The sequence below is a fragment of the Octopus bimaculoides genome, chromosome 8 (assembly GCF_046866305.1).
Source record: "Octopus bimaculoides isolate indiv1 chromosome 8, ASM4686630v1, whole genome shotgun sequence".
NCBI lineage: Eukaryota > Metazoa > Mollusca > Cephalopoda > Octopoda > Octopodidae > Octopus > Octopus bimaculoides.
The window spans coordinates 22235872-22256521 of record NC_142935.1 but is presented as its reverse complement, the minus strand read 5'-3'; the positions used below and the strand labels follow the sequence as shown (position 1 = coordinate 22256521).

The 20650-nt window shown below is 35.9% G+C and overlaps 1 protein-coding gene across 4 annotated transcripts in view; it reads left to right on the top strand.

Annotated features, from left to right (window-relative positions):
- LOC106872032 (uncharacterized) overlaps positions 1-20650 on the top strand; it is a 335806-nt gene that overhangs the window by 156894 nt on the left and 158262 nt on the right. The window contains exon 1 of one of the 4 annotated variants that reach the window (XM_014918885.3): positions 555-954. The exons of the other annotated variants lie outside the window; for them this stretch is intronic. Coding sequence (XP_014774371.1) covers positions 945-954 — 10 coding nt within the window. The 5' untranslated portion in view covers positions 555-944. Of the gene's footprint in view, positions 1-554; positions 955-20650 lie in introns of those variants that run through there. 4 annotated transcript variants of the gene reach the window in all.

Here is a 20650-nt window from a genome sequence, read left to right as displayed (position 1 = left end):
AGAGAGAGAGAGAGAATAAATTCAGTGTTACTTAAATATTATTCCTTCTTTCCATACAAGTATTATTTCTATAATAATAATAATTTTGATAATGAATGATACATAACAATTCTTTTGGTAGTGTTCTGATGTTACGGGTGACATGTTGTTCAGAAGCTGCTTTCATAAAAAACATTTAAGCAATAATCATAGATTTACTGTTCTTTTACAATAAAACCATGCAAGTGATTTTTTTCTTTTTCTTTTTGAAAATTAATTTTATTTAAAAATAAAACAAAAGCACAAGCCTTTTATTAGAAACTATATTCTTGTGACCTATAATAGTCAGCATAGAAAACTAAAATAAACTATTGGAATTTAGTTTGAAAAGACTGCTATTGTCTTAGCTATTTTTTCTCGTTTTCTTTTCAATTCTAAGCTTCTCATCTGCCATAATGTTGACATTTGTTAGATACAAAAAAAAAAAGGAAAATACAAACAAACAAACAAACAAACAAAAGAGATGAAAACAAAAGAAAATTTTCTTTCATAGGGAAATGAATGAAAGAAGTAAAATAAAGAGTGGAATCAACTCACAGAAAGCGGAAGTACATTATATGCTAGCATATTCCACTATCAGTTTGATTAGTGCTTATTGACCAAGATTTGGTAGCTTTACTAGCTGGCTGCTTCACCAACAGCTATTGCAATCTTCTTTGCTTTCTTTGTCATCTCCTACTGCTGCTACACAAGTGAGTAGAACATCAGCTGCAGTTCAGCTGCCATTCTTGCGCTGAGCTCCCTCATCTCGCTTCTCCATCTCTCATGACTCACAACATATTCTTCTCTATGAAGCCTTGTTGCGGCAGCAAATTCTTTTTTAATTCTTCATTTCTGGAGTTAATTCTTTATTATGATAACCAGTGTATCACCATCCCTTGTCAACCCCCCTTTCTAATATAGCGATGAAAAGGGGTAAGTGCATCTATTGAAGTCTGTTTGAGAGTGTGTGTGCGTGTGTGTGTATGTTGCAAGTGCTGTGTTGCTTGTTCCCAGTCTGCTGCTATGAGAGTAGAACTGAACAACAGCACCAACTACAAGACAGATCAATAAACACATTTATTTCATAATTGGTTTTCATTTATCTAAAACTTTAAAAAAATATATTTAGTATTATTATTTTTTTTCAATATTTATTTAATAAAGTAAAAAGTAATGCTTGCTATCAAGAGGGCTCATCAAATTTATAAATTGATATTTTGAGTTTTTTTCGAGTTTTTTTTTTTTTTTTTTTTTTTTTTTTTTTGCTTGAAAATAATAATGACAAAAGCTTCAACGTTACGGCTGCACTGTGACATTTCAATCCGTTAGTATTTATGACATTTTTTTTTTACTTTTTAAGAAGAAATGAATAAGAAAAAATTAATTTATCACATAAAGAAATAGTTTTGGAAGATATATTATTTCTAAACTAATTTTTATGGTTGCTGGATCTGAACGGCATTTAGCTTGAGTAGCATTGTATGATAAAACATGTGGTTGTTGTCTAGCGGCAGACTGAGAAATTTGATTTTTAAAATTTTTTTATGTCTCTGACTTCCTATTCATTGTCTGTAGACATGACCGTGATAAATTGCAGCTTCAGAAATCACCTTTCATCACTTCACTTATTGTTAGCACGTCTTTCATGTCACCGAAAACTCTGTCTTTGGGTTCATTTGTTCCATATTTCTGAAAATAATGTTTGTAAATGCTTCTCTGTGTCTTTAACCATAGTCATTTAAAAGCCTTGTGACAGATACAAAATATAATAAATATAAAGTTTTAATTCTTTTTTTTTTTGTATGCCATGAGTATTGTACGCAATAAGTTCATTATATATATGAATGTGTAGATGATTTTACACAAGCACTATTTAGTGTCTCACCTGACTAACTGCTTAACATTACCCCAAGTAAAATGGCATTTTTTGCTGCTTTAAAAAGATTTTTTTATTTTTTTAACCTAAAAACTAAAATTGTTTCAAATAGTCTCTAAGGTGTGAAATATTTGCAAATAATCAAATATTTGCCTAACTAATCATCCATGTATTTTTAATTAGAATTTCTTTTCATCATTTCTTTTCCTTTTTCCTGTCTTTTTTATTCTTGTTATTCCTTGCCATTTCACTTCTCCTACCAAAATTGTCGATTTACGAAGGAGTTTTTCAAAGTTATTGTAGAGAATATTTAAATTAGAGAAACACCAGTGTTGGTCTTTTAACACTGATATTATCCAAACTAGAATATTACTCCTGGTACCTATATATTTTCTCTGTATAAGTGTTAATTATTTACATGTTATGTAGAGTGATCCATCTCAAATAATGTTGTCTGAAAGAAGACTATTAACGACTGAAAATTTTAGTTGGTTGAACTTAATTGAACTTTGAAATTAATGACAACATTGAAAGCATCAATTTTCTGGTAACTTAGTAGTTTTCCTCTCATCGTCATTAACATCATTAAAAACTTTTACCTTAGTTACCTTCAAATAATAAATTTTCAAGTAAATATATTTTTTCTGTTTCTCAGCTTTAACTTTTATATTTAACTTTTATAAAAGACTTACCTATTGGCATTAGGAATGTCTATTACTTTTGTCCAACTCACATTATTAATATGTGGGAAAATGCCATTTCCAAGAACACATTGTGCCATTGTTTCGAATCCACTTCTACTGAATGCAATCTGTATATATCTTGATTGTTACAACTAAAAGTGGCTATAATAATTCTCGTGCTATTTCCAGACAAGAGTTTGTCTGGAAGACATATAGTGTATGTTGTGGTGTGGTGTGGTGTGGTGCTTTAGATTCCATATCCTTCCCATAGCTATTTTTGTCATCTTATTTTTTTCCTGCCTGTCATGCTTATTCCTCAAGACTTTTAAATTTGGTTCTTACAAAGAAGTGCTCATTCAACATGGTTTTGTTTATAGTTAATAAGCCCCAGGTCGTCTCTGATTGAGCAAACATAAACAAGCATCATTCCTGTCATTTTCTCTGGCTTTGCTTATCTAATAGCTCCTTTCTTTCTGAGACAGTACAGGTGTTATTGGAGGGATATTTGGCTGCTTTTCTAGTAAATTGTGTAACCAATAGATACTCCAATGACAAACTGTAACCGTGGCCTAATTTGTTTGACCTATCCGATGTCAATTTGACCTGTTGTAGAAGAAAAAAAAAAAAAGTTATTACAAGTAAAAGAAAATAAAACTCTATGGTATAGTACTCTCCTGTCTTCCATTTTTATACATAGACAGTCTGGTTCTAAAATAAGAGCTGTTTACAGATGAATACCGGGGAAACTAGCAAAATATATTTATCAAAATATCATCATCTCATCAGTACATCTGAAATGTATCTTTATTAATCAATTTGTTCCTTATTAGATATGGGCTTAGTGGAAATCTAGTATAAATCACGAGATCTATTGAATTTGTCGGCGTTTTTAATATATAAATTAATTATTCAATTAACAATAGTTTTTAGTAAATTTCAGGAATAATAACACTTCATAAGTGTTAAAAAAGGAAATATATAGCCATACAAAATACTGTAAAGAAACAAATTAGAAAAAAAAAAAAAAAAAGAAAAAAGAAAGAAAAAGCCTCACCAAAACATACCTTTTTGGCCTAGATATTGCTGTTATTGTCAGACAGGGAGGGGAAAGGTACCATATTTTAACAGCTTGCTTCAGCAATCACATTGACAAATGTAGTTTGTTAGGGTTCTTTTGTGTTTGTAGCCTGTGTTCTTTTGTTGTTGTTTTAAGCTTTCATTCTCTATTTTATGCTTTATTTTTTTTTGTTACTAAGCTTTCATTCTTTGAACTTTCCATTATAAAACAATAACAAACATAATTGCAGTGGGATAAAGGTGTGTGAAGGTTTTAGAAGAGTCTGTGTATGTGTTTGTGCGTGCGTGTGTATACAAGTTAATGTGTGTGTTATATATACATATATGTGTGAGTTTATATATATTTATGTATATAAAGGTGAATGTGTCTATTTATGCATACATACATACACCCACACACCTCGTTTGTTTAATGTTGATTGTTTTTTCTTCTTCCGTGCTAACACAGGTTGGACTATATAATGTATATATTCAGCCAGAGACAGTATATTGATCATTGAAAATGATAATGAAAATAAATATTGTCTTCATCTGCATGTGTATATTAATTAATCAATGTATCTTTCTCTGTGTGTGTGTGTGTGTGTGTGTGTGTACAACGAAGTAGTATATGGTGAAGAAGACTTTTACGTAGATTCTATAAACTTTCGGAAGAGTGAAAATAGATGAATGGTGAGAATGCTAGACTGCTTGCTCGTGAATCTACTATAAGATCTTCATTGTCGCTGGGCAGCTTGTTGTTGTTTAACTACAGGAAGACATGTAACCAAAAGCCTTTCAGCTTTTGATCTTCTTTCTTAAGTGTAAGGCACTCAGAACTGTGTTATCTAAGTTGTCCTTTTTTTTTTTTGTAAAGATAGTAGCATCAGATTTGAGGGGGATTTGGCTGCTATTGCTAGCAAACTTAACAACCATGTAGCTGCTTCTTCATTGTGTACCTCGAATCACCTAGATGTGAGTTATAAGTGCTAGAATTTCTATAGAAATGTTACTTGCAAATGAGTTGTGTCTTATTTTGTGGAGGTTGTTTGTCTCAAATGACATAAGTTTCAAAGTTGGAGTGCATTTTGCAAAATAATTTCATCTGGAAGTGTGGTGTGACTAGCAAAAGTTTGAAATTGAAACGCTTTAATTCTGCTGTAACTTGTAATTCTATTCTAAATTTTGAAGGCAAATTAAATTAATGATGAAATTCAATTTGGATTCAAGCAAAACTTTGTTTTAGGTTCTTTGTTCAAGTCCATAATTCATTAGCAGTCAATGTTTTGAGAAAGTTCTGTGAAGACTGGGCTGTTTAATTTAACTACAGGTTCCTGAGTTATCATGAACAGGAGTGGCTGTGTGGTAAGTAGCTTGCTTACCAACCACATGGTTCCGGGTTCAGTCCCACTGCGTGGCACCTTGGGCAAGTGTCTTCTACTATAGCCTCGGGCCGACCAGAGCCTTGTGAGTTGATTTGGTAGGCGGAAACTGAAAGAAGCCTGTCGTATATATGTATATATATTTATATGTTTGTGTGTATGTGTGTCTGTGTTTGTCCCCCCAACATCGCTTGACAACCGATGGTGGTGTGTTTACGTCCCCGTAACTTAGCGGTTCAGCAAAAAGAGACCGATAGAATAAGTACTAGGCATCCAAAGAATAAGTCCTGGGGTCGATTTACTCGACCAAAGGCGGTGCTCCAGCATGGCCACAGTCAAATGACTGAAACAAGTAAATGAGTAAATGAGATGTAGACACTTTGTTGGCCTTTCCACCCATTATCCAGTTGATCAATGAGAATGTGACAACTTGAGAGAGATAGGGTTGGGCTGGCTATACCCAGCATTTGGCTGGTATTCATTTGCAGCAGAGTCGACTTGAGCAATGTGAAATGAAGTGTCTTGCTCAAGGTATTGCTGTGTCCAGCAGTTGAACCTATGACTTTTACGGCTTTGTTGGAAGAGGAATGATAGCACCCATGATCCCCTTTTGTAGGGGCTCCTAGACAGAGGTGGTGGGGAGAGAGAAGAAGAAACCTCAATTCATGAGTTATCCTCAGATTGGAGACCTAAGCTGAATGCCTGCAGCTGAGGGGACTTGGCTAAAACTACTCTAGAGCTCGTTGAGGAATTGGGTCTATCATCCAAGAACAAATACTGTCTTTCTGACAGGTTTCTTCATAGCTTCTGTTCATCCAGATTCAATCATTAGTTTTGGGACAATCCAAAGTTTTGGGCAAAATACTTGCAGTGAGGTACCAAGCAATGGGACCACCATCGGAATCACATTATTACAGAGTAAACTTCTTAAATATCTGATCATGGTCATGTCCATAGGTTTGGTTGTAAATTTTACTTTATGAAATTTAGATGTTTGGTTGTACATATCTCTCTGCAAAATACAGATGTTTATCTCCTCAGTCTTTCCTTAATTACTTTAAGCTTCAAATAAATTTGTCACATTACTTACTAATCATATTTTTCTAATATTAGATAATCTTTTTATTGCCCAAGAATTTTACAATTCATTATTTGAAGCTGTGTGTGTGTATTATGTGTGTGTATGTGTGTATAGCACTATATCACTTTATCAGTTGGAAGGGTCTCTCTAGACTGGTGGAGAGGAGGAAGCTGTCTTCAGACTAAAGGCCTCAGATGCTTGCAACTAAATAGACTCTGCTAAAAACACCAAAGGACACCAAGTGGTAATGTTGCTTCGTTGAATACCGTTACCCATGTGTATGTATGTATGTTATTTGCTAAAAAAAGTAGTTTCCTACTATTGTTAATCCATCCTTCTCCTTTGGTGATCCTTCAAGTTTATAAAATTGCCAATCATAAAGTGCAGAGTAACAATGAAATTGAACTTACTCAACAGTATGTATTGAGTACTATATTCTTCTTCTATTTACATATATATTATTGCACATTTATGTATGTATTATACATTCACATAGTGGAGGCGCAATGGCCCAGTGGTTAGGGCAACGGACTCGCGGTCATAGGATCGCAATTTCGATTCCCAGACTGGGCGTTGTCAGTGTTTATTGAGCGAAAACACCTAAAGCTCCACGGGGCTCCTGCAGGGGATGGTGGCGAACCCTGCTGTACTCTTTCACCACAAGTTTCTCTCACTCTTTCTTCCTATTTCTGTTGTACCTGTAATTCAAAGGGCCAGCCTTGTCACACTGTGTCACGCTGAATATCCCCGAGAACTACGTTAAGGGTACACGTGTCTGTGGAGTGCTCAGCCACTTGCACGTTAATTTCACGAGCAGGCTGTTCCAGTGATTGGATCAACTGGAACCCTCGACGTTGTAAGCGACGGAGTGCCAACAACAACAAATATACATTCACATATATGTATTTAGTTATGTATCTATCTGCCTATCCATTTATCTATATGTGTGTATGTTATATTCCAGTTTGTAGTATTGTTTCTACAGTACTCTGCAGTGTTTTAATATTGTACTGTTGTGTACTATTGTACTGTTGTGTACTATTGTACTGTTGTGTACTATTGTACTGTTGTGTACTATTGTAGTACTAATTTGCTACAGCACTGTGTTATATTTTGATATTGTAGTGTTACTTACTAAAGTGCTTGAACTCACTATGACTTTTTTCTGTCCCGGTATATATCCCACTTCAGTATACTGATGCATCCGAGAAGTAGAAGCTGCTGCAATCATTGCATTGCTCTGTCTTACATTGGAAGTCTATCATCATTAACCGGGACTCTTTTTCCCATCACTAAGAAGCAAGCAAAAGGAAGTGGAATCTGAACTCAGAACACAATAACCCAACGCCGACACTCTAATACTTCTCATCTACTGCTCTGACACCACTGCCAATCCCCTGTACTGGTGCTACTGATATTGTATTAACCAGTACCGCCTGACTGGCCTTCGTAGGATTTTCGAGCGAGACCGTTGCCAGTGCCCCTGGACTGGCTCTTGTGCGGGTGGCACATAAAATACACCATTTTGAGCGTGGCCGTTGCCAGTACCGCCTGACTGGCCTTCGTGCGGGTGACACATAAAAGCACCCACTACACTCTCTGAGTGGTTGGCGTTAGGAAGGGCATCCAGCTGTAGAAACTCTGCCAAATCAGATTGGAGCCTGGTGTTGCCATCCGGTTTCACCAGTCCTCAGTCAAATCGTCCAACCCATGCTAGCATGGAAAGCGGACGTTAAATGACGACGATGATGATGATGATGATGACTGAAATAGTGAAAGGCAAAGTTGGCCTTGATGGGTTTGGTATACAGTGTATAGAGAATCTGAGGAAATACTACAAAACATTGTCTGACCCTACTGACTCTGCAAATCCACTGCCATGATATTTACTACAGTGCTGTGTTTATATTACGATACTGTGTAGTAGTCCCACACTATGTTGTATAACAAATATTGACTTATTTATATACACAACTAGAATTTGTTTATTAATGGTTTTTTTAATTTTTTTGCATGCGGGAAGATGTGTAGCTAGAAGGAAAATACAAATAACTTAATGACAGACTGTCACTGGTACCCACTTTAATTAATTCAGAATTATGAGGTACCAAAGCTTGGATACTGTAAAACATGCAAACCAGCTGTCTCAACTCTAACATGTATTCCAGCTGTATCAACTCCAAAATGTAATCCAGCTGTCTCAATTCCAACTTATAATAATTATAATAATGATAATAATAATAATAATAATAATAATAATAATAATAATATTAAAATGATGATATTGATGATAATCCTTTTTGTTGATCCTGAGAGCCCATATTCACAAAGCAAAAGGGGTTACAAAACATTGGTATTTATTTATAGATACATACATATGTACATATATATATATATATATAAATAAATAAATAAAGAGCAAGCGAGAGAGAGAGAGAGAGAGAGATATTATTAAAACACTGAAAGTTATGTACTGAAATTAAGCAAAAGTGCAAATAGGGATAACTTATAAAGGTCAGAGACTGCTTCTAAGTAAGGATCAGAGCACTCCTTGCCGGATCACCTCCCACTCTTATCAGCTTCTCCAAGTTGTATGATCTTAGCTGAGCCATGAAGAGCTTTGCAAACTGTGGATCATGATCCACAGCTGAGTGGTCATGATCCCTCAGTTGTAGATAGGTCAGTGATGTGGTCTTTAACAACTGTCTATTACCTAAAGTGCCTGATACTCATCTAATTAGCTTTGCATTTCATTCATTCTCTTTTAGGATCAGTATCAAATCAAGTTGGTTAGTGTTCTTTAGAAATTCTGTAAAGTTTAGGCACTGAACAGGGTTGATATTTCTTCATCAGGTCTTCCATTCTATTGTTTCTCCTTTATCTGGGTTCACATAATTTTTTTTTCCCCTTTTTTTTCCTTTTTCTTTCTGTCTTTGTTTCCTAAACTTCTTTATCTTCATTCTCCTCCCCATTGTTATAAGATGGTGGTGGGTGGCGCTGCTACTCAATTCCAAGATATGCTTTTTGTTTTGAGAAAGGAAACTGTTGAGATATTTCTGGAACCAGATTACTAAAGATGATTACAATAATCTTTCCTTTTGAATTCTTAAAATAACAACAATAATACTAAAAACAATAACAACAACAGTATTAATAAAATATTAATAACAATAATAGTGATTAATAGTTTGATAATTGCAAACAAATTGACGTTGAAATAACAACCAGCAACCAGTTCCTTTAATAATTCCGTATTAATTTAGAAAAGGGAAATAACAAAAATGAAAAGAAGGGACCCAGAAAGAAAGGGATTTCCCTTGCTTGTCTTGCTGTCATTTTGTTTTATTTTTGTGTCAGTATGACACAGCTTTCTGACAGGTTTATGCACTACTGCAGTGCTGAATAGCTGCTAATGAGGAGATTCCTGCTTTCTTTTGGCTGTCTTCTTTGGTTTGTTTTCTTCTTCCACCTTTTTGTTTTTCTTTTTTTTTTTTATATTTTAAATTTAAGATGATCTTCCTTTCTTCAGTTCCTATGTTAAATTGAAAGTCTGTCTAAAACACCCGTTTGCGTTTATTTTGTTTACCGATCTTCTGTGACATTCTGGAAAGATCTATCACTAGATATCATTATTATATAATTGGTTGAAGTTGAGGTGTGAATGGCAAGATGTGACATCGTATGTGTCTCAATAATTATGTGAATTAGTGTATATCATCGTTAAAATTATCGACTGTGGCTATACAAATCACTGTATTGATTTTTAAATTTAAAAAAAAAGAAAGAAAAAATTTAAATTAAATCATGATAAAAAAAAAAAATTAATTTTGGCATCAAGATTACATCTGTTGCTCTTAATTAATTGTTTAATGAACGCTCTGGCCATTTGCAACACCAGTGTCTGAATGGACACAGATTTTGGAAAATTGTTGACAGGAGATTCAGCTGTTATTGCACTGCTGGACATCTGTCACTGAAGAACCCATAGCAGGGTGAAATTATGTGAATTGGCAGTTCTGGTAGCCTTGGCTGTCACTCTTGTAATTTCGAGTACTTTTATGCACCATGAGTCCTTGTGAGAGATCATCTCAAAGTATCCCATGAGAGATCATCTCAAAGTATACAGTATTCCATGTTCTAATACAACCTACACATTAAGTTGGAGATCAAGATTACCTTTTAGTTCCAACACTTCTTTGTGTGTGTGTGTGTGTGTGTGTGTGTATGCGCACACATGCGTGTGTGCTCCTATGTGTGCATGCGAGGTGTTTTATTCAATCCTTGAAAGGAAAAAGAATGAAATCTACTTTAGCAGGAAAATTTAAATCTGTAAAGCAAAAAGAGCAGTTATTTGGTTGAGTTGGTAGAATGTCTGACAAAATATCCCTTTTTACTTTCTGAGTTCAAATTCCACCCAGCTCCTCCCTGTTTTTCCTCTTTCCTCCAATTAATGACATATTGGGGGATGGCAGTGGCTGGCTCATTGTATTCAACTGAACCTTTAATGACTGTGCCCCAGCATAGCTCACTATCCAATTAAAGGAGGGGTTAACTAAATATTATAAGGGATTTCTTTCTGGTGTTGTTGTGCTTGTATTATGTAGCAACCCAATAACATGACTGATGATGATGATGATGATGATGATGAGAGTAATAATAATAATAATAATAATAATAATAATAATAATAATAATAGTAATAACAACAGCAACAGTAATAATAATAATGTCTCAAGGATGTGTGGAAGGTGAAAAATATTGTAATTCTCTTTATATAGACAAGGGAAAAAAATGCAGATTTCCTAGATACCATTATTCTTTTATCTTTTACTTATTTCAGTTATTCGACTGCAGCCATGCTGGAGCACCACCTTGCAGTGTTTATACACACACACACACGGCAGGTGTGGCTGTGTTGTTAAGAAGCTTGTTTCCCAACCATGTGGTCTTGAGTTCAGTCTCACCGCATGGCACCTTGACCAAGTGTCTTCTGCTCTAAGCCCAAGCTGATCAAAGCCTTGTGATTGGATTTGGTAGACAGAAACTGAAAGAAGTGTGTGTGTGTGTGCCCTTGTCTAGGCATAACATGATGGTTGTAAATGAGCATCATTGTTATGCATGCAGGGTTATTTTTGTTTCTGTTTCTAGTCTTCTGTGAAAAAGTATGTCTGATCATGGGGAAATATTACTTTGCTTGGAAACAGGTGAAGGTTTGTGACAGAAAGGGCATCTGGCTATAGAAAATCTGCCTCAATAAATTTAGCCTAACCCATGCAAGCATGAAAAGTGAATGTTAAATGATGGTATTGATAATGATGATCTATTCCTAATTATACGACAACAAATACTAGCATTCTAGAATGTTAGTATTTCTTGTTATTTAATCTCAGATTAGATAAGCAGATGGGATGATCAAAAGCATTTCTGGTAAGACCTTGCATCTTTCTTCTGGATACTGTATATCTAGGACTACACTATTTCATGTGTTGCTGTTGTTTAACCTCAGATCAGCCCTTACTAAGCAGGCATGACCAAAGATGTTTCCAATACAAACATCCTGTTTTTGCTCCCAAATACTGTGTATGATAACCAATGAGCATTTTTTTTTTTTTTTTTTTTTTGTAAGATAGTAAAATTTGATTTGGGGAAGATTTGGCTAATTTTTCTAGCTGGTCAAATGACCACATATGTATGGTGTGATGGCTTGAAAAATGCATCTTTTTTTCTTCTTTTTTTTTTTTTTTTAAATATCATGAGGTAGTATTTGAGGGAGATTTCACTGCTGTTTTTAATAGGTTAGGCTTCCTTGTAGACGCTCCTTCATTGACTTGTCTAAAAAGTCAGAATTATTCATAAATGAAATGGTGTTTAAAATTGGAAAACATGAAGCCAAGTTTTGTAAGATGAACATACTAGTATACTATAGGGAGAATAATGCATTTTCAAAAACCTATATATCAGTTACATTAAAAGTTTTGTTGACTTGAATTTCATAGACCTGCAATGCAGTATCGTTTTTTGTGGCGTGTTACTAGGTCATCTTATCTGCCAAGTTTAATCTTTAGATCTAACCACTTTATACCTGTCTGCTTTTACTCTAGCTCTACTTTTCATACTTACTACCATTAAAGGAACTTTTTTATTTTTATCAACAGGCACAGCTGTTATAGTTTCAAAAAATATGCTTTGCAATCATGTGATTATGGGTTTGATGCCTCTGTGTGGCGCTGTGGTTAAATGCATTCTACTGTAAACTTGAACCTAACTAAGAGGCCTGTGAGTGAGATTTAGTGGATGGAGATTGTTTGGAAGCCTATCTGTGTGTGTGTGTGTGTGTGTGTGTGTGTGTTGTATTTATTGTGATGGCAAAATCAGTATGTTTAACAGTAATGTGATAATTGGTTACATTCCGATTATATCTCATTACACTTGTTTTGTTTAGCTGTTTTAGCTTACTAGGATGATAAACTAAGTGCTAAAATGTAGCACTGGGCTGATTATAATAAACTAAAGCCTTTGAAACTGATACCACAACATGGCTGCAGTTCAGTGACTGCAGCCATAAACTACACCTCATTCAATTTGCACAACCTTGACCGATGCAAACTTCTCTCTTTTGGATGTGTGCTGTGTGTGTGTGTGTGTGTGTCTCTCTCTCTCTCTCATTTCTTTATTGCCCACAAGGGGCTAAACATAGAGGGGACAAACAAGGACAGACAAAGGGATTAAGTCGATTACATCGACTCCAGTGCGTAACTGGTAATTAATTTATTGACCCTGAAAGGATGCTAGGCAAAGTCGACCTCGGCGGAATTTGAACTCAGAATGTAACGGCAGACGAAATACAGCTAAGCATTTCACCCGGCGTGCTAACGATTCTGCCAGCTCGCCGCCTCTGCCAGCTCACATACACACACACACAAACACACACACACACACACACACACACACACACACACACACACCAATGTTAGGTTTTCTTGTTCCTACAAGTTAGCGTTATACTTCCATAGTAACTTCACTAATGTATTTCTCTCTCCAATGCTTATTCATTGAATCACCTGTATTCACTCAATGTCACATTACCATACAGCAATGCACTTCTTATGCATACTTAGCCTAATAAAAAACAAGAAAACAGGCCTGCTTTTTTTTTTTATGGAGGGTAGACTGAGAGCAATAGAGAAATAGAAACCCTTTGTTGTGAACAAAGGTAACATCACTTAAAGCTCCTTTATTCATAAAAGACAGTTTGAAATGATAAAATTCCGTCTTTTAACCACTCGTCATGGACTCCTGTGTCAATGGGGATAAGGAAGTTAGATAGGCAACACTAAATAATATAGATGTGGTTATCCCCCCTCCTCCTCCTCCTCATCATCATCATCGTCATCATCTTCATCATCATCATCATCATCATCATCTTCATCATCATCATCATCATCATATTTGCTAGAGTGTCAGGGAAAAGTATGTTGCAACATTTGTTTCAACTCTTTATGCTCATCGTTCGTTTAACGTCCGCTTTCCATGCTAGCATGGGTTGGACGAGTTGACTGAGGACTGGCGAACCAGATGGCTGCACCAGGCTCCAATCTGATCTGCCAGAGTTTCTACAGCTGGATGCCCTTTCTAATGCCAACCACTCCGAGAGTGTAGTGGGTGCTTTTATGTGCCGCTGGCACAAAGGCCAGTCAGGCGATACTGGCAACGGCCATGCTCAAAATGGTGTTTTTTACGTGCCACCTGCACAGGCAATGACCTCGCTTGAATGTTTTTTCACGTGCCAGTAAGGCGACATGGATTCAAATCCTGCTTGGGTCTACATTGCCTTTCATCCTTTCAAAGTCAATAAAATAAAGTACCAGTCAAAAACTGGGGATTGGGAGTTTGATAGAATTGACTAATCCTTTCTCGTCAAAATTTCTGGTTTTGTACCTCAATCTGAAATCATTGTTATTATAATTTGTAAGGCAGGGAACTAGTGGAATTGTTAGACCATCAGAAACAAAATGTTCTGAGTTCAAATTCTGTCAAGGTTGGCTTTGCTTTCGGGGTCAATAAAATAGGTACCAGAGAATACTGGTTGACTGTTATTGACTTACCCTTCCCCTCAAAATTGCAGGCTTTGTGCCAAAATTAGAAAGTCATATTATAATTTGTGGACACAGTAGCAATGTAACGAAAGCAAAACAACAAAACAAAAAAAAGCTTCTTTTTTTTCTTCTATATTCCACAATTTGCCATATCTTTTGTCTGCTACCATTGATTTAAATAACACAAATTCTTTCTTTCTTTTAGTTATTGCAAAAGGTTGATTTCTTTATTCATAACAAAAATTGAGCAATGAGATGGAAGTGTTTTACAGTAGACAGACTAAGACAAATAGTAATATATTTTAGATAAGGAGCAGAGCAAAATGTCACTGGTAAAGTTTAACTGATAGCTTTTCAGACTACACTGTTGTAATTCATCTCCTATATTGACTCATACATCTTCAGTCTAAATAGAAACGAGATTAAATTGTTATTTGATTATAACTCTAAATTAAATTTCCTGAAATTTTCACTTCTAAAGACTGTTTGAATTATTTTTTTTCTATCTTTTTCTTTTTGTTGTTGTTGTTGCTTAATTTTTGAATCAATATTTGTTTACTGATCTACTGATCCACACATAGTGGTCATCTGCTAATTGGACACACATTTAAAAAAAAAGGTTTTGGGCAATGTATTAAACAACAGACCACATTTTCTCTTCAAGTGGTTGCCACCGAGATGCATTTTACAATGCCGCATCATCGATTTAGTTAATGTGATCTTTGCACTCTATCATAGCACAAAAATCTGATGTGGTCTGTGGTTTAATGTGATAATAGTAGCCAGCAAAGTCTACTCTAAATTGAACAATAATAGTAACGATGGGTGGGTTGTGTCCATAAACCACTTCTTTGACCTTGTGCTCACATCATGGGATGTTTTGAGCACTCGTGAAAAGCCACCTGTATGTACCATTGAAGTGATTTTGATGCTCCTTCTTCATAGTCTAGGTTCCAGCGCCACAGGAAAAGGGGCTCTCTACACATGACCTAAAGAAGGTGAGCTTTGTTGACTTTGAAATACTTCATTGCCAGGTGTTTTGAAGCTTGTTACTGGCTCTCTAGGCTAGCTTCTTGCATGTAAAGGACCAATTAGTTCTTACTGTCAACAATATAAGAACCATGGTTCTTGGAATTACTGGCTTCTTGAATTTTGTGCCTCTTTGAGTCCTATGTTTCACTCTAATTCAATGGTTCTCAATCAGGGTCCATATGGTCCATTGGGCTCCATATAAGATTTTGTAGTTAAAATTTATATGCAATAAATTGGTTATATATCTTCAATATACAAAACATTTTTGACGACTTTTTGATACAATTCCTAATAATATTTAATTATAAAAATATAATTGGATTTTTTTTTTTATATACATGAATGATTGTGGCAGTTCAGAAGTGTGAAATAGGAATCAAAGGGTTCGTAGGCGAAAAATAGTTGAGAACCACTTGTCTAGTTGGAGTATATTCATTGTATTGTTGTAGTTGAAAGATATTCAAGGTAAATGTTTCAGTTATTTGAAGGGTTACTTTAGGAAAGTAGTGGAGGCGCAATGGCCCAGTGGTTAGGGCAGCGGACTCGCGGTCATGTGATTGCTGTTTTGATTCCCAGACCGGGTGTTGTGAGTGTTTATTGAGCGAAAACACCTACAAGTTCCATGAGACTCCGGCAGGGGATGGTGGTGAACCCTACTGTACTCTTCCATCACAACTTTTTCTCACTCTCACTTCCTGTTTCTGTTGTGCCCTGTAATTCAAAGGGTCAGCCTTGTCACACTGTGTCACGCTGAATATCCCCGAGAACTACATTAAGGGTGCACGTGTCTATGGAGTGCTCAGCCACTTGCACGTTAATTTCATGAGCAGGCTGTTCCGTTGATCGGATCAACTGGAACCCTCGACGTCATAAGCGACGAAGTGCCAACAACAACAACTTTAGGAAAGTATTTCAGCAGTTGAGTGTTCTGGGAAATTGTTTCAAAGTGGTTGGAGGGTTGCTTCAGGAAATGTGTCAATATAGTTGGCTGATTGCTTTGAGATTGTATTTTAGTGTAGTTAAGGTGAAATCTGTGTAGGTACATAAGTGAAAATAGGTTTGTTGAAATGTGTTGCTAGCTGAAAAGGCTTTAGTACACGAGGAAATATGTTATAATAACTGTTTACAGGATGTCGCTTGCAAGATGGCATCATTTATTTACAACTATCATGCAATATTAAGGCAAAGAAACAATAATACGTGCATGCAATTGCATATGATGGGCTTCTTACAGTTTCCCTCTATCAAATCCACTTACAAGACTTTGAGCGGCTCAGGGTTATGGTAAAAAACACCTGTGCAAGTTGCTCTGGATTGGAACTATACCTGAAAGCACGTAATCAGAGAGCAGACACCTTACCATTCAGTCACACCCACACCTATTATGTGTCTTGTTTAGTTAAAAGTGACATCTGGTAGATCTTTAATGTAAGGAAGAGTATGGTCTCTTAAAACACACTGTTACAGCACAAAAATCATACAAGAAGCTCCTCATAAAGATGACTAGTTATAGGTGGTACACTTATTAAATTAGGGGTTGTGACCCTTTGGTCCCAAGACCTTACATGTAAAAATTTCAATGAAAAATGTTTGTTGAAAATCGTGTAACCAGCTCAAATTGTAGGAGTTAAACTTTGGTTTCTGCTTCACTAAGCTGTCTGGGTTTCTTATGAATAGGTTGAAGTTATGAAAATAGGTTAGACTAGCTATCCATGAATATCATATGTATGTATGTGTGCATGTGTGTGTGATTTAGATCTTTATTCTTTCAACAATTGGATATTCAACCAAAATACTTGAAATGACCTATAAATGTACATTTGTTTGTGGTTGAAATCACTTTCTTAGAGACATTTGTCTGTGTGTGTGTGATTTGTTTCTTAACCTGTTTTCTATGTGCCTCTAAACAAATGCAAACCAACAAGAACTTCCTCTCCCTAGGCCTGTCTGTTGGTCTCTCTCTCTCTCTCTCTCTCTCTCTCTCTGTTTATTTAAACCGGATGTTTATTTAAGTCACCTCACCGTTCATCCATTTTTACTACTCTCTCATTTCCTAATCTTGAAATTCAAAGGCCTTCATGCAAAAAACCCTATAAGTCTTTTGGAAGTAAGTTGCAACAGCATTTGGTTTTGTAAATACTATTATCACCAGGGATAGGCTAAATCATTTAGAAGGGGGTCCTCTACTGTGGTCAAAACTAACTGTTGACCGAAACATTCACACTAGTATTCTTTCTGAAGATTACTCATAGACCCTTTATATCAGCATTTGTTATAACATATTGTTCCCCCCCCCCCTCTCTCTCTCTCTCACACACACACACACCATATTTGATGGCATAAAAGATGCATGGGCATATATTGATGCGCCTAGATTTCAACAGCACATATTCATGAAAAAGAAATTTTTTAGTGTATTAATGCATGTAACATAGGCCCAACTTTGCATTTAGGACCCAGAGTAATGCCTTATGACATTGTCGTGATATTAGTCTTTATTACCTCTGCCCTAGCGAAGGCAGAGGTATTGTTTTCAGTTGTGTTTGTTTGTTTGTCTGTGGACAAGCTATCTCAAGAACCGCTAGATGGATTCAGATGAAACTATCAAGGATGTTTGGCTTTGTGACTGGCACAAACTGATTAGATTTTCGGATCAATCCGGTACCAGACAAGGATTCTGGATTATCTTTCCTGTTTTCTTACTTAATTTTTGAGACCAGTCGGGTTCATTTTTAGTATTCTCGTTTGTGAAAGCAGTTGAGTTTATTCTCATTTTAAAAATCACCTTTGGCTAATCATTGGTGTTGCCTTGACAGAGGTTTGTGCTCTCTGAGTGCTCTGTTACATATTGTTATGGTTATATTGGCATTCTGTATCTAATATTGCTCTCAAAATTTCACAAATATGTGTACGTTGATTACTTTCCACTAGTCTTTGGATTAATATTTGTTGGCTTTGAAAGCGAAACCGTGATGGCACCTGTGCCCAGCATCGCCTTCCTGGCACTTGTGCCGGTGGTACGTGTAAAGACATTCGAGCGAGATCGTTGCCAGTGCCGTCCCTTGACTGGCTCCTGTGCGGGTGACACGTAAAATATACCATTTTGAGTGTGGCCGTTGCCAGTACCGTCTGACTGGCCTTTGTGCCGGTGGCATGTAAAATCACCCACTACACTCTCGGAGTGGTTGGCGTTAGGAAGAGCATCCAGCTGTAGAAACTCTGTCAAATCAGATTGGAGCCTGGTGTAGCCATCTGGTTCACCAGCCCTCAGTCAAATTGTCCAACCCATGCTAGCATGGAAAGTGGACATTAAACGATGATAATGATGATGATGATTTGTTGTTGTTTATCTCAGATCATCCCTGATCCATATAACCTATGATTAAAAGCATTTCAACTGTTATCATCCAATTCTTTTTTCTCTCAGTTAATGACCAATGTATGACCACATTGGAAAATCAGATTTGTTTGCTATTTCTACCAGGTCAAGTAGCAATATAAATGGCTCTTTTCATTTGCTTGTGGACAGTGAAAATTGTTTTCTATTATTGGGTTAATATTATTTTGGGGTAGGTGCATAATTCATTGAATTTATTGTGACAGATTACTCTTTTACTTGTTTCAGTCATTTGACTGCGGCCATGCTGGAGAACCGCCTTTAGTCGAGTAAATCGACCCCAAGACTTATTCTTTGGAAGCCCAGTACTTATTCTATTGGTCTCTTTTGCCGAACCGCTAAGTTACGGGGTCGTAAACACACCAGCATCGGTTGTTAAGCGATGTTGGGGAGACAAACATATACACACACATACATATATATATATACATATATACGATGGGCTTCTTTCAGTTTCCGTCTGCCAAATCCACTCGCAAGGCTTTGGTCGGCCTGAGGCTATAGTAGAAGACACTTGCCCAAGGTGCCACACAGTGGGACTGAACCCAGAACCATGTGGTTGGTAAGCAAGCTACTTCCACACAGCCACACCCGTGCCTATTACCAGTACTTATTTTATTGACTCTGGGAAAATGAAGGGCAAAATTGATTCTTGTTGGCTTTGAAATCAGAATGATCAGTTTGTCAGATTAGTTATATATAGTAAAGCATTTTGTTTTATCTTTCTGTGTTCTATGGTTTTGCATACTTAACCGGTTGTCTCATGACTTCCCTTTCCACTAAAGATGAGAGAAGATACTTGAAAATACAATGGAAAGGGGTTAGATAAAGGGGTTTTATTTAAAGTACACTAGCTCATTCATTGTTCAGTTTGGAGTAAATTAATAAAAGTTGGTCAATACTGCACATTCTGATATATACATATATAGAACAATTAGGAACCATGTGTGAAACCCTAAGACATGAGTGTTTGAGCTTTTAGTTTTTGTGCAATATTTTAGAAGCATAAAAATCAAACTTTTGAAAATTTTATTTAAAAACTTTTTTTTAATTATAATTCATAACTAATTGAAGCTTTACAACAAAATCTGTGAAACCCTAAAACACAGGTCTTAGTTTCCACACAGTATCGTATTAGTATCAAAAATCTAATTTTTCAAATTTTGTTAGATATTTTGCTTTTAATTATAAATCGTAATTGATTGAAGCTTTACAATAAAATTCTTTCATCTTAGATTTTATTTATGCTAAAAAATGATTTTCATCAATGCTGTTATTGAAATTTATTTTGCACCAGTTGGTGGAATTGATAACTGGAAGGGGTTCACCTGAGAACTTGGTTAAATATAGACTTGTAAATTTACCCCCATGAAATCTTCAGTTGCTATTATTGATTTTTCTTGTAACATGTCAGCAATTTTCTAAATTTCATAGAAGCTATTTTTCTTTCTAAATGAAAATTATTTTTATCATATTTTTAAAATTGTGTGTATGTATGAGTGTGTGAGCTGGGCTTTTGGTACAACCATCCACACTAGTTTAGGAAGGTCTGCAAAGGTAATGAGTGCTCTTTCTTCTTCATCTTCTTCTTCTGTACAAGAATTTCAGAAACTAAAGAAGTAAAGTGAGGTGGTGTAAGTGGAGTGTGTGAGGAATAGAGGGGAGGAATAAGAAATGTAGTTGAAAGAGAAAGAGAGAGAGAGAGAGAGAGAGAGAGAGAGAGAGAGAGAGAGAGTAAGTGATAATACATGAACTGCAGAGAGAGAAAAAGCAACAAAGAATGCACTAGAAAGAGATATTTCTAACTGAGATGTAATGGGAACAACGCTACATCTATTACTGAGATGTAATGGGACCAACACTACATCTATTACTGAGATGTAATGGGACCAACACTACATCTATTACTGAGATGTAATGGGACCAACACTACATCTATTACTGAGATGTAATGGGACCAACACTACATCTATTACTGAGATGTAATGGGACCAACACTACATCTATTACTGAGATGTAATGGGACC